The sequence below is a fragment of the Hemitrygon akajei genome, chromosome 8 (assembly GCF_048418815.1).
Source record: "Hemitrygon akajei chromosome 8, sHemAka1.3, whole genome shotgun sequence".
In the NCBI taxonomy this organism is placed as follows: domain Eukaryota; kingdom Metazoa; phylum Chordata; class Chondrichthyes; order Myliobatiformes; family Dasyatidae; genus Hemitrygon; species Hemitrygon akajei.
This window is the reverse complement of record NC_133131.1, coordinates 135,835,405-135,860,779: the sequence shown is the minus strand read 5'-3', so window position 1 is coordinate 135,860,779 and position 25,375 is coordinate 135,835,405. Positions and strand designations below refer to the sequence as shown.

Genomic DNA, 25,375 nt, shown 5'->3' with positions numbered 1-25,375 from the left:
GTGTCCAACTGAGTGAGTGGATGAGTAAAGCTGGGATACAGTCTCTGTAGTATAGAATTGTAAAGCAATCATCATGTTGACCGTGATGCCTGCCTACACTAATCATTCTTTCCTGCATGTGGCCCATACACCTTCAGTACTTTCCTAACCATGTACCTTTCCAAAAGCTTTTTAAACACTGCCATTGGATTTGCCTCTACCACTTCGTCCAGCTTCTTGTTCCATATACCCATCGCTGTCTGTGAGAGAAAGTTGTCCCTCAGATTGGTTTTAAATATGTTCATCCTCACTATGTCCTTTATGTTTCAGACTCCCCTACTCTTGGAACAAGACTATGACCTATTTATGCCTCTCATAATGTTATAAATATTTATTTGGTTCTCGGCCTCTTGTATTCCAGTGAGAACAATGCCAGCCTATTCAAATTCTCCTTGTGGCCACTCCAGGCAACACTCTGGTGAATCTCCTCTGTACTTTTACTAGTGTTATAATCCTTTCCATGAGTGGGAAGACCAGAACTGTGCAAAATATTCCAGTGTGGCCCAATTGAACAGATCAAACATAATGTCCCTCCTCTTATATTCAATAATCTAGCCTCTGAAGGCAAGTAAGTTAACACATTCTTCTTCACTCTGTCCACTTGCATCACCAGTTTCAAGGAGCTATGAACTGGTATCCAAGGTCCCTCTCTATATCAATGCTTCAAGAGTGCCCTGCTTTTTACCATATATTTCCAGCCAGCATTAGACAAGTCAAGTTGCATTTCCTCACACTTGTCTGGGTTAAATTCCACCGCTTGTACCTTTTCCAAATTTCCAGCTGATTTATGTCTATCTGTACTCTTAGGCAATTATCAACATCTCCACCAATCTTAGGTGTTTTTTTTTATTTAGAGATACAGTGCAGAACAGTTCCTTGTGGCCCAATGAGCCACACCACCCAGCAACACACTATTTAACCCTAGCCTAACCACAGGAGAAATTACAAAGGCCAATTACCCTACTAAGTGGAACCTGCTTGGATTGTGGGAGGAAGGTGGAGCACCCGGAGGAAACCCATGTAGTCACTGGAAGATTGTACAAACTCCTTACAGAGAGCACCGGAACTGAACTCTGATCTTTGATGCCCCCAGCTGTATTAGCATCTGCTCCACTTTCAGATAACTGCTGAGCTGTTTCTCCTTTGAGATAAAGTGGAGCACCCAATTCAGAAACAGGTCATGTTTGGGAGTTAATTAGCTCTTGATCTCCTGGTCAGTCTCATCAATCCAGTCCTAGTTTTACTCGCTGAAGTGAGAAGTCTTTTACAGGGGCCAATTACTTCAGACTTCCAAACAGCCCATACACTGTAGATTCTCGAGTTCCGATGGAATGGTGGTTAACTAGAAGCATTGTCCACGAAGACTAGGTTTTGTGGTGGCCTTGGTGACGTTGATGTTATAGCAATTGTTGTGATGTGTGCTGGCAATATCGGAACCCAAGTACGGAGAAAAGACAAACTCCGATGGTGATGAGAGTTTATTCATAATAGTTCCAAAAGAACATCAGTGACTCAGCTGAGCAACACCATGAGAAGTAATATTCTCAAAACGAGGACCCTGTGATTAACACAAACTGGGCATCTGCTTAAATAATACAAGTAACACAGAATCCCTGAGCCTATCAAAATAAACATAAAAGCTCATACAGAAAGTACCAGGAAACCCCATTACAAGGAGCTCAAGAAAAACACAAGGAACTCTGAATGATTAATGACTCTCATTAAACAACAATTAACTAATTCAGATGCTCTAAAACCTCAGAGTCCAACATTCTCCAGCGTCCAGCGAAGGCCTGAAGAGCTCGTTACAGAAGTGCTCCGTTGATGCTGATGAAGTTGATGGAGATAATAGAACGAATCATTCTGTGGCTGGTCCAGCAGCTACCATTATGCAGTACATAAAGTTCAAGTTCAAAGTTCGAGTTTATGGTAATCTGACTGTACGTACTGTATATACAGCAAATGAAAGAACAATCTTCAGACCACGCTGCACCCAGAAAACATACATAGAAACAAAGAAAACACACAGTACAGTACAGGCCCTTCAGCCCACAAGGTTGTGCCGAACATGTCCCTACCTTAGAAATTACTAGGCTTACATATAGCCCTCTATTTTGCTAAGCTCCATGTACCTATCCAAAAGTCTCTTAAAAGACCCTATTCTATCCGCCTCCACCACCATTGCCAGCAGCCCATTCCACGCACACACCACTCTCTGAGTAAAAAATGTACCCCTGACATCTCCTCTGTACCTACTCCCCAGCACCATAAACCTGTGTCCTCTTGTGGCAACTATTCCACATGGTCAATGCCTCTTACACACCTCTATCAGGTCATCTCTCATCCTCCGTCGTTCCAAGGAGAAAAGGCCGAGTTCGCTCAGCCTATTCTCATAAGGCATGCTCCCCAATCCAGGCAACATCATTGTAAATCTCCTCTGCACCCTTTCTATGGCTTCCACATCCTTCCTGTAGTGAGGCGACCAGAAATGAGCACAGTACTCCAAGTGGGGTCTGACCAGGGTCCTATATAGCTGCAACATTACCTCTCGGCTCCTAAATTCAATTCCACGATTGATGAAAGCCAATACACCGTACACCTTCTTAACCACAGAGTCAACCTGCACAGCTGCTTTGAGCGTCCTATGGACTTGGACCCCAAGATCCGTCTGATCCTCCACACTGCCAAGAGTCTTACCATTAATACTATATTCTGCCATCATATTTGACCTTCCAAAATGAACCACTTCACACTTATCTGGGTTGAACTCTATTTGCCACTTCTCAGCCCAATTTTGCATCCTATCGATGTCCCATTGTAATCTCTGACAGCCCTCCATACTATCCACAACACCTCCAACCTTTGTGTCATCAGCAAACATACAACCCATCCCTTCACTTCCTCATTCAGGTCATTTATATAAATCATGAAGAGTAAGGGTCCCAGAACAGATCCCTGAGGCACTCCACTGATAACCGACCTCCATGCAGAATATGACCTGTCTACAACTACTCTTTGCCTTCTATGGGCAAGTCAGTTTTGGATCCACAAAACAATGTCCCCTTGGATCCCATGTCTCCTTACTTTCTCAATAAGCCTTGCATGGGGTACCTTATCAAATGCCTTGCTGAAATCTATATACACCACATCTACTGCTCTACCTTCATCAATGTGTTTAGTCACATCTTCAGAAAATTCAATCAGGCTCGTAAGGCATGATCTGCCCTTGATAAAGCCATGATGACTATTCCTAATCATATTATACTTCTCCAAATGTTCATGAATCCTGCCTCTCAGGATCTTCTCCATCAACTTACCAATTACAGAGGTAAGACTTACTGGTCTATAGTTTCCTGGGCTATCTCTACTCCCTTTCCTGAATAAACGAACAACATCCGCAACCCTCCAATCCTCTGGAACTGCTTCTGACCCATTGATGATGCAAAGATCATTGCCAGAGGCTCAGTAATTTCCTCCCTCACCTCCCACAGTAGCCTGGGGTACATTTCATCTGGTCCCGGAAACTTATCCAACTTGAAGCTTTCCAAAAGCTCCAGCACATCCTCTTCCTTAATATATACATGCTGAAGCTTTTCAATCTGCTGCAACTCATCACTACAATCATCAAGATCCTTTTCCATGGTGAATACTGAAGTAAAGTATGCATTAAATACCTTTGCTACTTCCTCCGGTTCCATACAGACTTTCCCACTGTCACACCTGATAGGTCCAATTCTTTCACATCTTATCCTCTTGCTCTTCACATACTTGTAGAATGCCTTGGGGTTTTCCTTAATCCTGCCCGCCAAGGCCTTCTTATGGCCCCTTCTGGCTCTCCTAATTTCCTTCTTAAACTCTTTCCTATTAGCCTTGTAATCTTCTAGATCTCTAACATTACCTAGCTCTCTGAACCTTTTGTAAGCTTTTCTTTTCTTCTTGACTAGGTTTATTACAGCCTTTGTACACCATGGTTCCTGTACCCTACCATAACCTACCTGTCTCATTGGAAAGTACCTATGCAGAACTCTACACAAATATCCCCTGAACATTTGCCATATTTCTTCTGTACTTTTCCCTGAGACCATCTTTTTCCAACTTAAGCTTCCAATTTCCTGCCTGATAGCCTCATAATTCCCCTTACTCCAATTAAACATTTTCCTAACTTGTCTGTTCCTATCCCTCTCCAACGCTATGGTAAAGGAGATAGAATTATGATCACTATCTTCAAAATGCTCTCCCATTGAGAGATCTGACACCTGAGCAGGTTCATTTCCCAATACCAAATACATCACACACAGCACATAAAACAAAGTAGGACCACAAATGCGTTATTAAAATATAATTCAAAGTGCATGTAATGCGCAGCACGGGCAAACAATAAGCAGTCAACAGTGGACAGTTCACTGTCCTTGTGACGAGACATTGGTGATAGCAAGGTATTCATTAGTCTCACAGCCAAGGGAAGCAGCTGTTACTAGGTCTGGCAGCCCTAGGCCTGATGCTCCTGTACCTCCTTCCTGATGCTTGTGGGTCAAACAGATTGGGGAATGGCTGGTATGGATCTTCAGAAATGCTTCAGGCCTTTCGTCTGAAATACTCCCAGTAAATTTTGCAAACAGGAGCAAGGGAGATCCTGTCAGCAGTTTGTACTGTTCTCTGGTAGGTTTTTCAGTCTGATGCCTTGCAGCTTCTGACCCACACAATGACGCAGCTAGACAGAACACTCTGTCCTGTAGAAAGTTGTTAGAATGGGGGCAGGGAGACTTGCACACTTCAATCTCCTAAGAAAAATATAGATGCTGCTGTGCCTTCTTTACTAATGAGGAGGTGCTATGGGTCGAGGTTATTTCAGCTGTTATGTGCACACCAAGGAACTTTGTGCTCTTCACTCTCTCCACGGCAGAGCCACTGATGTACAATGCAAAGTGGTGAACCTGCACCTTCATGTAGTCCACAATTATCTGTTTTGTTTTGTCCACATTGACACTCAGAGTGTTGTTTTCTTGCCATTTTACAAGCCTCTCTACCTCCTCTCTGTATGCTGGCTCATAATTGTTGTTGATGAGGCCAAACACTGTCAGCAAAATTGATGATGCAGTTTGAGCTGGATCTAGAAGTGCAGTGGGCTAAGCACACAGTCCTGGGGGGCACCAGTGCTCAGCGCGATGGAGCTTTAGATGCTGCTGCCAAATCAAACTGACTGGAGTCTTTCCATCAAGAAGTCCAAGATTATGTCCTGGCATGAGTGACATGCAGTAATCTTCTTTATCCCTTGCACAATTAATGATATATTCTAGCATGTCATAATACTTGTAGTGCCATCTTGGACTTGTCTCTCTGATGTAGCAGGTGCTTCTTGTAATGAGGCCATGCTCCAAGAATTTGGTCAACAGAAAGACACCGGTTAAGTGAGTCATTACTACTTACCCTTTGCCTTAGGCTTGTATCCCCTTTCCTCAAGGATCAGTTAGTCTCCATTTGAGATGTGGACTAAGGTTTTATCAAGATTGCAGTTAAACTTCTCCTTGGCTTCATCCAAAGCTAAAGGATGTGGTATACACACTGATGACCATGGTGTGTAGATTCAGTGGTGGGATAAGCTAAAGAATCACACAACATTCACTAATACTGTGGGTTTAGTCATTGAGATGCCAGGTAAGCCAATTCATAATGGTTACATCACTTCTTCTTCCACTTTACCCCTCAGAAGGCAATATACCCACTACCTTATTCAAAAAGCACACCTATTATTGCTCATTTTCTACAACTCCAGCCCAAGAGTTGAATTTTGCTCTCCTTTTACTGACAGGACTACATCATTTGCATCACCACAAACCATTTCACTTTCCTTGACCTGATTTCGACATGGAATTGTCTAAAAAAAGTACACAGTGATATTTATAAGTGTCAATAATGGTGCCAATACCTTTAGGGTGTAATTTGGAATTATGTAAGAAAAATCTCACCATTGAACAGTAGGACAGCTGTATTGAGACAGGGAATATTATTTTTAACTGCCTTATAAAAATTAATTAATCACTTTGTCAGTCCTTCCATTTATCTACAATGCTGCTGGTCCCTCATCAACTGGATGAAGTGAATGGTTGCTCGATCTGCAGACAGCATCACTACGTGACTGACAGATGCAAAAAACGTTCTAAATAACGATACAGGTATTGCACAGACTCCTGTCAGTGATGTTGCAGGGTGTTTTGATCCGATGTTGAATCTGATAGCAAGATTGAAATCTGGAAAAAAGATGAATTCGGAGACGTGTTCCAGTATGGCTTCAAATTACTCTCAATAAAGTGAAGATGAACATTAATAGAAATTGGGTCATGTGTGGGAATTTCTTCATAAAATGTTAAACACCAGGTCTGCAGATTACTAGCTATTTTGAGAAGTAATTTATTGCTTTGTGACCAGTGACTATTATTCTATTAGTTGTAAAATTATTATGGGACATTTTAGGGCTGCTCCACAAGTTAAAGCCCTAAATTGGGGCAAGGCTAATTTTGATGGCATTAGACAGGAACTAGCTAGGGTTGATTGTGTCAGACTGATAGCAGGTGAAGAGATATCTGGTAAGTGGGAGGATTTTGAAAGCGGGATATAGAGAGTTTAGGGGCAGGGTTCTACTTTGTTAAGAGTTTGAGGAGATTTGGTCTTTTGCCAAAGGCTTACAGATTTCTGTAGATGTATATTAGCAAACACTCAGGGTTTTAGACTCAGCCAGGTTCATCATGGGCGCAACATTCCATACCATAAAGGACACCTTCAAGAGGCAGTGCCTAAAGAGGGCAGATTCCAACACTAAGGATCTTAACTATCCAGGACCTGCTCTCTTCTCATTACTGCCATCGAGGAGTAGGTATAGGAGTCGGAAGATCCACACTCAGTGATTCAGAAACAGTTTCTCTCCTTCTGCTATCAGATTTTTGAACAGCCCATTAACCCATGGACAATACATTGTTATTCCTTTCTTTTTAACTATTTATTCTGTAATTTGCAGCAATTTAGTGCCTTTGGACTATACTAGTGCTACAAAACAACATGTCCCAAATTATCGGTCAGTAATAATAAATCTGATTTAGAATTCATTACACAATCACTAATGCTCAATTCAACTGAGCTTGAATTGGCAGCAATCAATGCATGATATTGTTATGTCATTATACATATGACTTGAGTCATTCCTCTGAAGTCAGAGGTTGAATTTTCTATTGAGATACAAATACTTATGCAACATTTGAACAACTTGCTTGTAAAGAGAACTTTTTAGAAACCTGAGAAGACATATTGGGTTCTGTTCCCTTTGGTTCAGACCCTTCCCATGCCCTTGATCACCTCAGTAACTTTCAATTCCCTGCCCATGACTGCCTCATCTTCTATGCCCATCAAGAAAGCTTAAAGCTCTCCGCCCCTCTTTTGACAAAAGAACCAATCAACCCCCTCTGCCACCATCCTCCTCCATCTGGCATAATTGGTCACCACCCTCAACCAGTTTTTCTTGGGTTCCTCCACTTTCTCCAAACTTGAGGGGTATTCATGGGCACTTGCATGATCCCTAGCTAAGCCTGCCTCTTCATTGGCTATGTGGAACAGTCCATGTTCGAAGCCTTTTCCAGATATAGTCCCCAATTCTTCCTTCACTATATTGATGGCTACATTGGCCCTGCTTCATGCACACATGCTGAGCTCATCAATTTTATCAACTTCGCCTCTAACTTCCACCCTGCCCTTAATTTCACTCGGTTCATCTCTGACACCTGCTCCCCCTTTCCCGATCTCTCTGTCTCCATCTCTGAAGATAAACTGTTAACCAACTTTCATAAATCTACTGATTCTCACAATTAACTCAAATATACCTCTTCCCACCCTACCTCCAGTAAAAATGCTATTCCCTTTTCTCAGTTTCTTCATCTCAGCTGAATCTGTTCCCAGGAAGTGGTTTTTCATTCCGGGAAATCAGAGATATCCTTCTTCTTTAAAGAATGGGGTTTCCTTCCCTCCACTATTAATGCTGCTCTTACCCACATCTCCTACATTTCCTGTCCATCCATGCTCACCCCATCTTCTCACCGCCTTAATAGTTGTAGAGTTCCTCATGGCCTCACCTAACACCCTACTGCCCACCGCATCCAACAAATTATCCTGCGCAACTCCCACCATCTCCAAAGGGATCCTACCACTAAACATATATTTACATCCCTACCCCACCCCATTTTCTACAGGGATCACTCATTCTTTGATTCCCTTGTCCATTTGTCAATCCCAACTAATCTCTCTCCTGGTACTTATCCTTGCAACTGGCCTAAATACTACACCTGCCCATACTCCTCATCCCTCACCTCCATTCAGGGCCCCAAACGGTCCTTCCAGGTGAGGCAACACTTATTTTTGCTGGGGTTGTCTATTGTGTTCAATGCTGCTGATGCGGCCTCATCTACATTGGAGAGACTGCTCCATGGAACACCTTTGCACCATCCGCCACAAACAGGAATTCCTGCTGGCCAAACATTTGAATTCCGATTCCCATTCTGATGTGTCAATCCATGACCTCCTTATGTGCCAAGGTTAAGCCACCCTTAGGTGGAAGAGCAACACTTTATATTCTGTTGGGTTAGCCTCCAACTTGATGGTATGAATATGGATTTCTCTTTCTGGTGAAAAAATCTACCCCACCCTCTTCCTCTATTCCCTACTCTGACCTTCTACTCACCTGCCTATTACTTCCCCCTAGGCACCCTCCTCCTTCCCATTCTCCAAAGCTCCACTCTCCTTTCCTATCAGATTCCTTCTTCTCCAGCCCTTGACCTTTCCCATCCACCTGGATTCATCTATCACCTTCTAGCTATCCCTGTTACCCTCTTCCCACTTTTTTATTCTGGCATCTTACCCTTTCCTTCTCAGTCCTGAAGAAGAGTCTCAGTCCAAAATGTTGACTGTTTGTTTATTTCTATGGATGCTACCTGACCTGCTGAGTTCCGGCATTTTGTATGTGTGTTGATTTGGGTAATGCAAATTTGACGTCCTCAGAATAAGTATAAATGAAGGAAGCTCACTTTTGCTAATCTTTGGCCTCCAGTTGACACCACGTTGCTGAGTTAAAAGTAATACTTTTAAGCACATGTAACTTCAGAGGAACGGAAAATTTTTGGAGGCATTTGAACTTACTGGATTTGGTGTAAAACCTGCTAAAACAACTTTCACGTTATGTCTCTGAGGAAAAAAAGAACTTCTGCATTGCGACTTTTAGACCTATGTTACATCAGAAATTTACAGTAAATTCCAAGACTAAATATTTCACTATTTTAGCAAGTGTTGTGGCATGTTTCAGCTAATCTTGTTATGTATTGACAAAGCAATTGGCATTTAAGCCTTAAAGTCTAAGCGAAGTATAATCTTAGTGGCCACTTTATTAGGTACACTGATATACCTAAAGTAAATATCTAATCAACTAATCATGTAGCAGCAACTTAATGCATAAAAGCATGTAGACATTGTCAAGAGGATCTGCTGTTGTTCAGACCAAATATCAGAATGGAGGAGAAATGTGATCTAAGTGACTTTGATGATGGAATGATCGTTGGTGCCAGATGGAGTAGTTTGAGTATCTCCTGCAATTTTTATGCACAGCAATCTCTGGAGATTACAGACAATGGTGCAACAAAGAAAAAAAAATCCAGTGAATGAAAACGCCTTGTGAATGAGCGGGGTCAGAGGAGAATAATCACGTGTTACAACAGTGGTGTGTGTAGGTGCATCTTTGAACGCACTATATTTTGAACCCTTAAGTGGATGGGCTACAGCAGCAGAAGATGACACTGGGTTCCACACTTCTATCTAACAAAGTGGCCACCAAGTGTAAATCTCAACTATTCCAAAAGGGTGAAAAAGTTTCTAATGAAGTCATAACTGGAGTCTTCTCTGTCTTAGTCTGTGGTATAGCTTGGAAGAGATTACATAATTATCTAGCACCTTTTCTTTTTGATCTGGTGAATAATGACATATTATTCCACGGCTGCTATTCTTCTCAATTTAACTTTACCAGAAAAGTAAGTCACAAAGGAAGCCTAAAATTCATGTACCAGGTGAGAATATTCCATCTCCACATCCTCCAGGCCAGCCAATCATTTCCCTCATTTTCTTCAGCGTGATGTATTCCAACAGGACAAACACTGGTGCAATCTCATATGTGAACCTGAAGATAATTCACAATAAATAATATTGCATTAGTATGATTCATATTACTTCCTTGTGGATAAATGAAAACTACTGTGGAACAGCAAACAAAGTTAGTGTAGACTCATGGAACCATACAGAGGGTGAGTAGTCAAGTGCCTACTATACTCTGACGAGGACGGAGAAAATGGCTAAGAAAAGCGATTGAAGTGGTAGATGCTAATGATGGTTTTCAAGGTGAATAGAGAAGGAGATTCAGCAATGAGCTCAATTCCAGAATATCAAGTGTTTCAGTGATTCATCTCTGAAATGAAGTGATTGAGATGAGATGATGGCTCTATAATGAAGTAATGTGGATTTTCCCTGAAGAGTTTGAAAGGGGTTGAAAGGTGCACCTGCAATAAGAATGATAAAGTGCACTCTCAACCTATCATAGAAAAGCTACTGCCTCTTTTCCTCTCAAAGATGAAGAGTAAGTCCATGGGGTAAATGTGTACAGCACATATTGAAAAACTTGGCACTAAAGCTTGGAGCGATAGAGCATGAGGGAGGTCACGTGGTCAATCATATCGATGATGACTCATTGTCAGGGCTGCACAATTAGTCTAACTCTCTGTTTTTCTCCACTGAACTGTGATATATCTAACTACACTTTGAAAGCAATTACCAAATCTCCCTTTTGTGTAGTTTGTGCCACATCCAAATCACATTTTTGTAAGGATCAGCACAACTTCTTACAATGCAATGAGAGAATTTAATATTTGTTTACTGTTGAGAAAGTGAGGAGAACCTAAGCTAGTGCCCCTTGATTTCCTAATCTTTACTTTCAACTTTTTGTTAACTCCATGGAAGGATGTAGAACACGATGAGGGCAGATGTACAACATCCAGCATCTTCCCAGAAATCACTGATCCTTAGCCAAATGGTATCTCCAAGTAAACCAAACACTCTGATGATCTGTTACTGACTATATAGAGCTCCTTTTGGTTCAACATCTGCCTCACCGGGTGCTAATTCCTAACTCACTAAGAACTTGGTTGCATTGGGTTCCTCGTTCCCCGGCTCCCTGTAAACTTACCTGGTTTTGCTCCCCACAGTCTCATGAAATCTATTGGAACTGTGTTTTCCAAGCTCTCTCTGAACATAGCATTTCACGGAGAATTTATAATTCTTCATCAGGACTGATGAAGGGTCTCAGTCCGAAATATTGTCTGTCTACTCTTTTCCATAGATGCTTCCTGGCCTGCTGAGTTACTCCAGCATTTTATGAGTGTTGCTTTAGATTTGTAGATTTTCTTTTGCTTGTAATTTATCATTCTACTGCATAACATCTAAAAATAAAGCTGAATTGATCTGAGAGGAGCTGGTGTTTGCTTTTGGTGGCTATTGGTTTTGATTTGGCATTAATCAAAGCATTGCAGTATCTGCATTCAGCTTCTTGGGCTGGTGAGCAAATGTGCTTCCTCTTTTCTAGAGGGGTTGCAGAGAAAACCCTGCCAGTTCCAGACCTGTGAGCCTAATGTTAATAATAAGAAAGCTATTGGGAAAAATTCTGAGGGATACTGTTAACAATTACCTGGAGAGTTAGGGATTAATTAGAGAGAGCTAGCATGACTTCATCTTGACTGATGAATTTGACTGAATTATTTAAGGAGCTAACAGTGTGTATTGATGAGAGGAGAGCAGTAAATGCAGTTCACGTGGATTTCATTAATGTCTTTGACAAGTTGCCACATGGGAGACTGACCCATGGCATTCAGAACCTGTTGACAAATTGGACCTAAAGTAACTTGCCACAGGAGATAGAAGGAGATGGTAGTGGATTGCTTTGTGTTTGGATGCCTGTGATTAGTGGTATTCTTTAGGATCGGTGCTAGGACCCTTGCTGCTTGTAAAACACATTACATGATTCGGGGGTATGATCAGTTCACAGATGACATGAACACTGCTGGAATTGTTGACAGAGTGAGAGTTATCCTTTGGTTACAGGATCATATTGCTGTGTTGGCTAAGAAATAGCAGATGGAAGTTAATCCAAATAACTGTGCGGTAATGCATTTCAGAATACTAATAAAGATTGAGCATAGACAATGTAAGGTAAGGTCTCGGGAGTACTGAAGGGCAGCAGGACTTTCGTGTGCACATCTACTTCTATCACCTCCCGGGCAGTGAATTCCAGGCCCCTGCCAGTCGAAGGAGAGTAGTAAGTCTGTGTCAGCTCTCAAGACAATCCCATCAATCCCATTTTCCCACTGATTTCCCTGAAGCTAATTCCCTCTCCTATAACCATCAACACTGCTCACCCCTTCCAACTCTGCTGTTACCCACCCACAAGTCTTTGGGATGTGGGAGGAAACACGTGCATCTGCAGAACAACCACATTGTCAGATGGCTAAAGAGGAAACTCCACATTGACAGCATTGGAGGTCAGAACAGAATCAGAGCGCTGGTTAGATGGGACAGCATAACTACCTGCAGCAACACTGCATTGACCTGAGATTTATAGTTGTGAGCCATATGTCATTGGACTGTAAATATACACTTGAACACCTGGGGAGCCAGACAGGTAACTACTCAGACAATGCCATTCCGATAAGGAAATACAGATTTCATGCATGTAGCTGTCTCGATGCTTGTAGGTCATCATCACATGATTTATTATGTGCAACTTTTAGACATATGCTACTCAAAATTAGAAGGAACTAATCCCAGGCATCCCATTATTGGAAATACACTGGAAAGTTACTGTAAATCTGGTTTAAGGAGCTATTTCACCTCCAAGGGAATCAATGTCTTCTTCCAAGGTCATTGCAGAGAAATTGGAACCAAAATCTATTAGAAGACATTTTGGAGATACTGATATTTAATCTGTATACATCTGGAAAGAGAAGCCAAAGAACATGCTGTCTTTTGGTTTGATACTGGCTCCTGTACACAGCTGTACATTGTGAGTGAACAAACTCTGGATGGTTTCAGAAGCATGGGAATTCTATCATGCACCTGGCAATAATATAATGCATTCATCATTGTATTTGGCTCAGTTAGATTGACTGGCTTAGTGACTCTTCTAGTTACAAAGCTAACTCCAAACAAAATCTATAAAGGAATCTTGTTTGCCTGACCTAGCACACCACCTGGCAGTTAGTGCAGCATTCTGCAGCGCCAGCAAGCAGAACAGCAGGTTCATTTTCTGTCACTGCCTATAAGAAGTTTGTAGAGCTTCCTCCGAGTGCTCCAGTTTCCTCCCACATTTCAAAGATGTACCCTTTGGGACAAGGAAGCTGTGGGCATGCTATGTTGGCACCAGAAGCATGGTGGTACTTGTGGGCTGTCCCCAGCAAATCTTAGGGCTGTGTTGGTCACTGACACAAAAGACGAATTTCACTCTATGTTTTGATGTACATGTGACAAATAAACTTTAACTTTAGAGAAACCATCCAATAGGGGCAAAATCTAATTTTATTGCCTACCCATGCCTGAAGACCATAAGCAGAACCAAACCTTAAGATACCTTCATATGGTTCTGCTTTAAAGGTATAACATACATGTAAGATGTCTTAAAAGTATATTGATATTAGTATAGAGGTCTTGGCAAACAGAGTGACTGAAGGTTTTAACCAGTTAATGACAAAGTGGAGTAAAAATAATGTAGCTTTGTAGCTAGACACTCCTGCTTGTCCGGGTTAGATATTATTTACAGGGTGATCTGACATGAGTAGGAATCATTCAGTTCCAGAAAGAGATCTCTAAATGTAAAAATAAGCTAAGATTGAAAGCTAGTCATTAATAGTGTCATTGACAAGAGCCGAGTTGTTCTATTGGTGCATTTAAACATCAAAACAACCCCAGATGATTGACTGACTCTGAACGTCTATTGCCAATGTAAAATCCCCAGAGGCCGAAGAGTCTTGTTTTGACCCTCCACAGTATGATATTCCTGTGTTGGTCATTAAGCACTGGGAACTGCTTGTTTCAGCCCGCAGCAGCTAAACATTGGTGTCAAAATTCTCTACAGGCAGTGAAAGTGAAGAGTACCATTCAAAAAATTACGTGAGTTCATTGCTATAATGCTCTTGCCCATAGCAAGGACACATATTTTCCTTCAAATTTATCCCATGGGAAGGAATAAATGCACAGTAAAGTGCAAAGTGCTATAAAATGCCCTATTCCACTTCTGAAATTAGATTTCACTGAAATCAATGGAACTCAATTTCACAGTCTGTTTTGAACATAAGACTGCTCCCTTACAGATGGCTAGTACTCTGAACTTGGATGATTTTCTGGGCAGTTAAATTTGTAGTTACACAATGGTGATTGGAAGTTTACAGCTAACCCTCTACAAAAAATAGTGGTGTGGAAGAGGAGAATCAAATGAGCAAAGAGAATAGCTTGAAAATAAGGTCATCCCTGAACATAGCATTGCAATATGGTCTCAGTCTCTCTCTAATGCTTTTAAGGGAGACAGCATACCAATCTCATAAGACTACAAGACACTGGAGCAGAATTGGACTATTCGACCCATTGAGTCCGGTTGATTTATTATCCCTCTCAATACCATTTTCCTGACTTCATCCCATAACCTTTGATGCTCTAACTAATTAAGAACCGATAACAAACACGAGAAAGTCTGCAGATGCTGGAAATCCTAGGCAACACACACAAAATGCTAAAGGAACTCAGCAGGCCAGGCAGCATCTATGGAAAAGAATAAACAGTCGATGTTTTGGACCAAGACCCTTCATTAGGACTCATAAGAATCTATCAAACTCCACTTTAAATATATCTAATGATTTCATCTCCACAGCCATCCTTGGCAATGAATTCCATGGATTCACCACCCTATGGCTAAATAAATTCCTCCTCATCTCTGTTCTAAATGTATTTATTCTGAGGCTATGTCCTCTGGTCCTAGACTCCCTCGCTACAAGAAACATTCTCTCCACATCCACCCTATCTAGGCCCTTCAATATTAGATAGATTTCAATGAGATCCCCCCTCATTCTTCTAAACTCGAGAGAGTACATGCCCAGAACCATGTTAGGTGCTTTATGCTAAAATTCAACTTTAAGAAAATTGCATGCGTTCACTTTGGATCATATTGCTTATAAGAAAAGACAAAATCCTAAGCATGAGAAAACCAGTTATGTGATGTATTTCCTTATTTAAAATGGATTATGATATAAAAAAAATAGGCCTGCACTGACACTGAATGAATTTCTAACTGAGATATCTCAGTTCTGACTTCACTTCTGACCCACTTCCTAGAAACTTGACCTCAGTCACATAGGATAGGTGCACACGGAGATGATGGACACGATTTGTACATTGCCTCCGAAAGTTAATTCCACTCATTTTAATGGAAGTGAATTTCAAGAGCAGATTCAATGGTGAAGTCACTGGAATTCTACCACAGTGTCAGAAAATGCTCACGTCATGACTGAACAGATTCATGATAAGTAAGTTGTAGACGACATGAAGGTTAGTGGAATTGTGGATAGTGCAGAGGGTTGTTGTAGGTTGCAACACGACATTGACAGAATGTAGAGCTGAGCTGAGAACTGGCGTATGTGTTGGCCCTCATTAGTTTGGGTATTTCAAGAGTCATGAGTTAATGTTGCAGCTCTATAAAACCCTGGTTAGACCACTCTTGGAATATTGTCACAAAATGCTGGTGGAACGCAGCAGGCCAGGCAGCATCTATAGGGAGAAACACTGTCGCCATTTTGGCCCGAAACGTCGACAGTGCTTCTCCCTATAGATGCTGCCTGGCCTGCTGCGTTCCACTGGCATTTTGTGTGTGTTGCTTGAACTTCCAGCATCTGCAGATTTCCTCGTGTTTGGAATATTGTGTTCAGTTCTGGTCACCTCATTACATGAATGATGTGGAAGATATCAGAGAGGGTGCAGAGGGGATTTACCAGGATGCTCTCGGAACTAAAAGGCATGTCTTATAAAGATAGACCGAGTAAGCTAGGGCTTTTCTCTTTGGAGTGAAGGAGAATGAGAGGTGACTTGACAGAGCTTTACAAAATGTTAAGAGGCATTTATAGAGTGGATACCCACAGACCTCTTCCAAGGGTGGAATTGGCTAATATGAGAGGACATCATTTTAAGGTGATTGGAGGGATCCAGACCTCTGGTGCTCTTTGTATTGAATTTGTATGCTTCCCTGTGAGTACCTGAGTTTCCTCTGAATACTCCATTTTTGTCCCAAATCCCAAAGGTGTGTTGTAAGTTAGTTAACTTCTGTAAGTTACCCCCTAGTCAGCATAAGGCCCACGAGGGCAAGTAGACCACATGGCTGAGAAGAACCTGCAGAACCATCTGGGAATGAGATGAGGGGTTGGCTCTGCTGAGTGCTGACAGAGATTAGGCAGGCCAGACATCCTCTTCCTGTGTGCAGCACGTACAAAGAAACTGACTTGCAGAGATACAGTGGCAAAGACTGTTATTGATATTGAGGCAGCATTTGATAGTGTGGACCAGGAACCCCAGCAAAACTGAAGTTAAGTTAAATCAGTAGAAAACCCTGTGTCGACTGGGGTCATTCATAGAACAATGGAATAAAAACAAAGAAATCCTACAGATGCTCAAAGTTTAAAATAAAGAGAGACTGGCAGTATTTAAGAAGTCAGGCATCGTCTCTGGAGATAAAAATAGAGTCACTAAAACTAGGCGTGGGAAGTAGAATTAAAGCAATGGGTAACTGTAAACTTACAGTGACCTTTATTGTAGATATATATATATAGACATTTTGAATTGCTGGAGTGGGTGGTGATGCCATCTGAACAGGTGCTTTGGGAGAATGGAACGTAGTCCTCACAGGAAGCAAGTTGGGAGTGGCTGTGTCAGAACACCTATGGGAGTCCATGAGTTTTTAATAGATACTGGTTGCTAACCTTTCCCCTGAGATAGATGTTACAGAAGTAGAGAAAGGGAAAGGTGAAAGTGAGAGGCGGGTACAAAATGGCTGAAAAAACATTACTTGCATTTTGTAGGAGAGCAGGATGCAGAATGTAACAATGGTACAGCCTTAAGATCATTAACAGGAGGTTTTACTCTGCCTCTCTCTTTGAGATGTTGTTTGACCTGCTGAGTGTGTGTTCTTATCCTAGCACTAAGGGAGCTGTTTGTGTTGAATAGTGATCAATTGTTGGCCACAAACTATTACTACATGAGTTTCTCAGACCAACATCCTCAGCTTAACATGCTTCAGCTGCTTTGTTATTGATCCCTCCGCCATCATAAGCCCAGAAGCAGGGGGTGAGACCACTGATGTTTTCAGAGGAAGTGTGCTTCACCTCCAGATTTGAACGAGGAGTTTGGGATACTGTCATCAGCTAGTCCAGGACTTGATACTGGAGATCCAAGCCTGGAGATTGATTCAGAAGTCTGGAGGTCGAAGCCTGAAGGCTGAAGCTGAGAGACCGGAGCCCCAAGTGCCTGTCCTGGAGTTGTGTATGGGTGCGTCATGTGTGGGTGGTGAGAAAGGAGGAAAGCGGCCTGTTTTGCTGTTGTTGTTTAGTTGCTTGTAGTGGTCTGTTTTGTTGTATTGTGTGTTGTTCTGCTGAACACTGTGGGCATGCTTTGTTGGTGTCAGAATGTGTGGTGACACGTGCAGGCTGTACCCAGCACATCCTCAGTGCAGTGAGAAGAAGCTCAAAGTAAATTTATTACCAAAGTACCTATGTGTCTCCGCATAGAACCCTGAATTTAGCTTTCTTGTGGGCATCCATATTAGAATAATAACCAAAATAGAATCGATGAAAAACCATATGAACTTGTTGTTCAACCAGCGTGCAAAGGACAACAAAATGTGCAATTACAGAAAGAAAGAAATAATAATAATAAATAAATAGACAACATAATATCAAGAACATGAGATGAAGAGTCATTTAAAGTGAATGCATAGGTTGTGGGAACACTTCAATGATGGGGCAAGTGAAGTTGAGTGAAGTTATTCCCTTTGGTTCAAGATTCTGATGGCTGAGGGGGAATAACTGTTCCTGAACTGGTGCTGTGGTCTTGAGGCTCCTGTACCTTCTTCCTGATGGCAGCAGTGAGAAGAGAGCATGACCTGAGTGGTGGAGCTCACTAATGATGGATGGCTTCGTGCAGATGTGCTCAATGGTGGGGTTTGCTTAACCTATGATGGGCTGGGCTGTATCCATTAGTTTTTATAGACAATAGACAATAGGTGCAGGAGTAGGCCATTCGGCCCTTTGAGCCAGCACCACCATCCAATGTGATCATGGCTGATCATCCACAATCAGTAACCCGTTCCTGCCTTCTCCCCACGTCCCTTGACTCTGCTATCTTTAAGAGCTCTACCTAACTCTTTGTTGAAAGGATCCAGAGAATTGGCCTCCACTGCCTTCTGAGGCACTGCATTCCACAGATCTACAACTCTCTGGGTGAAAAAGAGAGTTTTCACCCAGAAGGATTGTAGGATTTTTTGTTCAAGAACATTGGTATCTTTATACTAGGCTATGACGTAGTCAGTCAATATACTCTCCATTATATATCTATAGAAATTTGTCAGAGTTTTAGTTGTCATCACCTTTGATTCGGCCTATGACAGTTCTGTCATCAGCAAACTTGAATACGGCACTGGAGCTATGCTTCGTCACACAGTCATATCTGTAAAGCGAGCAGAGCAGGGGGCAAAGCACACAGCCATGTGGTGCACCTGTGCTCATGGAGATTATGGAGAAGATGTTGTTGCCAATCCAAACTGATTTGGGTCTGTAAGTGAGGAAATCAAGGATCCAATTGCACAAGGAGGTATTACAGACAAGATCTTGAAGCTTATTGGTTAGTTTTCAGGGTATGATGGTATTGAATGCTGAGCTGTAGTTGATAAAAAGCATCCTGATTTATGCACCTCTGCTGTCCAGATGTTCCAGGGTTGAGTGATGAGTTAATGAGATGGCATCTGCTATCGACCTGCAGGCAAATTGGAGCAGATCCATGTTGGTTCTGAGGTGGGAGTTGATATATTTCATCACCAACTCTCAAAACACTTCATCACTGCGGAGGTAAGTGCTACTAGATGGTAGTCATTGAGGCAGATTACCATGTTCTTCTTAGGCACTGGTATAAGTGAAGTCTGCTTGAAGCAGGTGAGTACGTTAGACTGTTGAAGTGAATAAAAATTTTACCTTAACAATTGTGGTATACATTGACAACTTGGGTGTGAATGCAGAAAAGCAAGTTTGTGGATGATATGAAAATTGATGGTATTATGTAGTAGATGGTGTGGAAGTTGTTTTAAACTTCACCATGATATTGTTCAGCTGGAAAGTCGGGCAGGGTGATGGCAAGTGAAATTTAGTCCTGGCTCATGTAAAGTGATGCACTTGGGGAAAGTGGTATGATATACACAGTAATGGTTGGCCCCTACATGTTGAGTAACAGAGGGACCTAGAGTAGATCCATGAAAATGGCAGCAGAGGTGGAGAAGGTGATGAAGAATGCATATGGAAAGCTTGCTATCATTGGCTGTGGTGTAGAATCTAAGAGCTGGGACAACATGGTACAGGCCACATGAACTTTCAGGCCACAAACAATCTGGTGGATGAACTCAGCAAGTTGGCAGCATCTCTGGGAAGAAAGGAATTGTCAACATTTAGATTTTGAAACACTGCATTAGAAAAATGACTTGGATATCAAGGCATAGAAGACTATGGATAAATGGGATTAGTATAGGTGGGTACAATGAGTGATATAAATATGGTGAGCAAAGGACCTCTTTTTGTGCTCTACAACTTCATGACCAGAACAATAGCTGGTGCACAGACTGAAGAGGATTGAATATTAATCAGCGAGGCTTGGTCCAAGAGAAAGTAATTTTACACAATATAGAACATGACAACAAAGCCAAACTTACATGTTGGTGTTAGCTGTGGAGGTAAGCCAATCAGCAGCAAGGCCAACCATATCTAATCCTGTAGACAGCTGGTTGAAATATCTAGGATGACCTGTGAGCAAACAACAACTGATGTTAATTTCTGCATTCTGCTTGTATTCCTAAAGCATGCTGAATTAAAATAAAACAGGAGGGTATGTAGCCCATAGAGTCAATTTAAAATCCATTCTATAAAACCTTAGCTTTTCAACTTGTGCTATTTATATTGCATTGTATGTACATTAACACCCAATCCTTACAATCTTGAATGTGCACTTTTATTTGAAGGTAATGATTTGTAGCTGTTTTACTTCTGTTGAATTAAGCCTGGAGCAATATTGTAAAGTACTTACAATTTAAGGGTTATTGCTGGGCCACAGTAGCTATTGGAGAAGTACTAAGATTAAGTTCGGTGTCAGGAAGTGAGGAAAACACATTGTGATTTTGACGTTTATGAATCCAAAACATAATTGCAATATAAAGTGTTTTTATATGATACTTCCTCCTTATTATAAAACTACTGTATTTCTAAAATCAAAAACTTACCTATAATATATTAGAATTCGGTTCTATGGAATCTACATTTTTACAGCTATACCACCAAAAGAAAGTTACATGTCCAGGTTTGTGCTTTGAGAAAATAAGACCAATAATACACAAACTAGTGTCAATTACTAACTCCCAAGCTGTAATGGCAGAAATTTGCCACTGAATTTGTATAACTCCCAATAAATTCAGACTGCCACTGGAATACTGGAACATACAGGGCCTCAGAATACATAATCTCTTCTTGAGCATATTTTTGCTTATCAGTTTCAAATGTTCTTTATACACTTTTAACAAGACTGTTATCGTGTGGATAGCTAGAGACTTTTTCCCCAGGGATGAAATGGCTAACATGAGGTGTTTGGAGGTAGGTAGAGTAGGTTATATGGTTGGCACGTCATTGTGCACCAAAGGGCCTGTAATGTGTTGTAGATTTCTATGTTCTATGTTTTTATTAAATAGCTGTTCCAAGGTGATTCTGACATAACACATACCTCCCTTTTGACCAATGTTTCAATAAACTCTTCAAGCGTGCTTCATATACATTTGTCTTTGAGTAATAGCAAGTAAGAGGTTATTTATGATTATTGGACTGACAGTTGTATGTGAAAACTGCAAAATAGCCAATGTGGATAGTGTAGGCTCATTGTGTACTAAGCTGTTTGTGGTGAACTACATATACCTGTCTGGACACGCCCCCCCTGCTGACTGCTCCTGTGGCTCCTCCCACTGACCCCGGTATAAAGGCGATTGGGGCCTGAGCCCTGCCCTCAGTCTCCAGGATGTAGCATGGTGGTCAATTGCTGCTTGTTCTTTCTTCCAGTCAATAAAAGCCTATATCTTGCCTCACGTCTCAGGGAGTTATTAATGGTGCATCACTGTTAAGATTGTTAAGTTCTATTTAAAAATGAAAAATTTATTAGGTAAGAAAGTACATTTTCGATTTTGCATTGAAGTGAAAATCTTCGCTTAGAGAGTGGCTGAACATTTTTCCAACAGAACAATGAGGTGAGGGCCTTGTGTAGGAGGAGAAAATGGAGGAAATTGTTTGATTCTTTTCCCCAGAGAAAGTTTAGGTCTTGAAAAGTATCAATTAACATGGTAGAGTTCTGAACAATTTGATTCATTATCTTATGCTTTACAAGGATTAGATCCATATATTGAATCTTTTAGATCCACAGAAGGTTTGTTGAGAAAATATACAAAATTGGGAGAAGTATAAACAGGATAAATAATCAGATTCTTTTCCCCAAAGTAGAAAGTACTTCCTTAGAAGGTTGGCGTCATTCAATGTCTGTAGTGAGATGCTGAAGATGTTCTATAGGTCAGTTGTGGAGAGCGCCCTCTTCTTTGTGGTGGCGTGTTGGGGAGGAAGCATTAAGAAGAGGGACGCCTCACGTCTTAATAAGCTGGTAAGGAAGGCGGGCTCTGTCGTGGGCAAAGTACTGGAGAGTTTAACATCGGTAGCTGAGCGAAGGGCGCTGAGTAGGCTACGGTCAATTATGGATAACTCTGAACATCCTCTACATAGCACCATCCAGAGACAGAGAAGCAGTTTCAGCGACAGGTTACTATCGATGCAATGCTCTTCAGACAGGATGAAGAGGTCAATACTCCCCAATGCCATTAGGCTTTACAATTCTACCGCCAGGACTTAAGAACTTTTTAAAAGCTATTATTAATGCTTTTTGAGATAGTGATTTAGATGCATATCATATTTTTTACTGAGTTAAGTATTGTATGTAATTAGTTTTGCTACAACAAGTGTATGGGACATTGGAAAAAAAAAAGTTGAATTTCCCCATGGGGATGAATAAAGTATCTATCTATCTATCTATCTATCAAATATCAATTACTAGAAGACTTAGATTTAAAAGAAGGAGGAAAGGTTTCAAGGAGATTTTAGAAGCTCCTTTTTTTTAAACAGAAAGTGGTCTGTGCCTGGAAAGTGCTGCCGCAGGAGGAGGTGGAAGCAGATTCAAAAAGCAACATTTAAGAGGCACTCAGACAGGTGCATTAACAAGCGATGGATGGATGGCCCTCCACCGAGTGCAACTAGATAGGATATTTTAAACCGGAATTATGGTAGGCACAGACATCATGAGTCAAAGGGTTGTATTTCTTTGCTGTACTAAAAAAGACCTTGTGTGCTGCTGATAATAAATGGAATAACTGTCAGCTCTGGATTTTGCAGCCCAGATCTCAAAGTGTCATAGCACACATCTATTTAAAGGAAATGCTGCCACATTTTCCAAGATCTTATGGAACTTAATGAAAATTTTTGAGATCCTTGTTAATGGCTTGATGTTTTTAAGCACAATGTGTAATGCTGTGATTGACATGGTACCATCAATTGAACAATCTTCTAGGAGAGAATCTTGTAAAATATGACCAGCAGTATTTAAAGTAGAGATTGGAGTGCAACAATGAGATTAGAACCTTGGAATAAATTAAGTAAGATCTCATTTTATTAGAATATAATGGAAAATTTTATTATACTCTTTAGTATTTGAAGATTGCATAAGAAAACCCATTATGTTATAGAACAATTGCAAGTATATCAATGCTTATAATTTATCAGCTTTTGTAGCCTTGGTGATGAAATTAATTAACATTCATGGTGAACATTTAGCCCTTTAGTTCCTTTTAATCTGAATGTGTGATAAATAATTGCTATGGTAAAATGACTTAGAATAATGAAATTAGGGCATCCAACGTGTGAAAAAGCAGCAATGTAATTGACATGAGTTATTGTTGGATTATGGTAAAACAGGACTAGATCATTTAAACAAAATCCGTTTGCTGTCTGGTGTACCAATGAGAACCAATCCTAGAAGAAAGCATTATTAGGAAAGAATGTGAACATATTGGAAATGTCGTTCTGCCAGATTTACTGATACATTGTTAACCCCCAGCACTACAGTACTTATTCAATTCTACAACTAAATCACATATGCAACACTTAGTTTGAAATCAATATCAATGCGAAAGTTCATTTCCCTCTTTAAACATTTGAGAGTTCTTTTGTTCATTGATGAATGAGCCAAGCACAAGCGTGAGGTTATTTTTCTAAAACAGAGGAATCAAAGGGAGTACACATGTTCATTGCAGGATAGACTATTCAATCCCTCAAAGCTATACCACCATTCAAGTGAAAATCACAAAGAAAGTTGGAAATGTAAATCTTCTGATTCACCATTCTTTGGGACAATGGAATTAAGAAGCATTTACTGTACACCTGCTTTTCATTGACGAGACACAAGAGTTTTGATTGGAGAGAAAAAATATATCATATAGAGAAGAAATCTACAACAAGTGGAAAGAGTGAGCAATTTCAAATTCCTGAGTGTTGATACCACCAATGATCTATCCTGGACCCTACATATCAATGCAGCTACAAAGAAGGCAGACCAGCAGCTAAACTTCATTAGGAGTTTGAGGAAATTTTGGTACATCATCAAAGGCAATCACAAATTTCTAAAGATGTACCATTGAAAGCATTTTAACTGACTGCATCACCATCTGGTATGGGGGGGGGCAGTGGGTTGGCTACTGCACAGGATCGAAATGAGCTGCAGAGTGTTGTAAACTTAGTCAGCTCCATCATGACAGTGGCTTCCATAGTATCCAGGACATAGTCAAGGAACAATGCTTCAAAAAGGTGGTGTCCATCATCAAGGAGCTCCATCACCCAGGTCATGCCTTGCTCTCAATGCCACCCATCAGGATGCCGGTACAGAAGAAGGAAGGCACATGCTTAATGATTCAGGAACAGTTTCTTCCCCTCTGCCATCCAATTTCTGAATGGGCATTGAACTCAAGACTACTTTTTTAAAATTTCTAATTTGCACTACTTATTTGATTTAACAACTATATATATATATATTCTTACTGTAAATCACGTTTTTCCATTATTATCTATTGCATTGTACTGCTGTCACAGAGACAATAAATTTCACAACATATGCAAGTGATACTAAACCTGATTCTGATTTGAGTTGGAAAAATCACCACGTAAGTTGAAGAGCATGAATGGCAGCGATATGAGTAGCTAAACAATCATACTTACCTGAGCATTGCATAGAAATAGATAGCTAGACTTCTACTTCATTAAGAAAATAACATAACATCATTATCCTATCTCCAGATGGGAGAGGAATGATTAAAAATTTAGTAAACAAAACGCAGTATCATTTAAAAATGGTCATATTGTTAAATCCATTGTGCATATTATTATATATGTTTTTCCATGGAAAACTTCCATTTGGCTAGTTTCTACTATGCAGAGAGATTAAATTATCAATTACTCAGTAACTGGTTAACAAGAGACATGTATCTCTGAACCAGGAACATCTTATTGTTTCTGAAGGTGATAATAAATTATCTAGAAGCCAACAGGTAGAGAGGATGTCCTTTTTTGTGGTTCTACATTCTTCCTACCGTGCCCCTCCTCTGAAAAACATTGGCCATTTCCACAGTCACTAATGACATTCAACAGAATAAATCCCTTGATAGATAATATATCACTGATGCACTGTAGGTTATATCATCTTCACACAACTGTGAATTCAAATCACCAGTTCACACAATAAGTGCTACCCCAATCAAAACATCTGTGTGATGAGTTGAAACACTTCTCCATAATCATATTGCTCTTATCTGTTGCTACCATGTCTGATTCAACTCAAAAGTAGATAT

At 40.8% G+C, this 25,375-nt stretch overlaps 1 protein-coding gene across 1 annotated transcript in view; it reads right to left on the bottom strand.

The window, feature by feature from the left end:
• gad2 (glutamate decarboxylase 2) overlaps window positions 1-25,375 on the bottom strand; it is a 114,450-nt gene that overhangs the window by 53,239 nt on the left and 35,836 nt on the right. The window contains exons 5-6 of the mRNA XM_073054684.1: window positions 20,114-20,204; window positions 10,131-10,243 (exon numbers count right to left, since the gene is read on the bottom strand). Coding sequence (XP_072910785.1) covers window positions 10,131-10,243; window positions 20,114-20,204 — 204 coding nt within the window. The remainder of the gene's footprint in view (window positions 1-10,130; window positions 10,244-20,113; window positions 20,205-25,375) is intronic.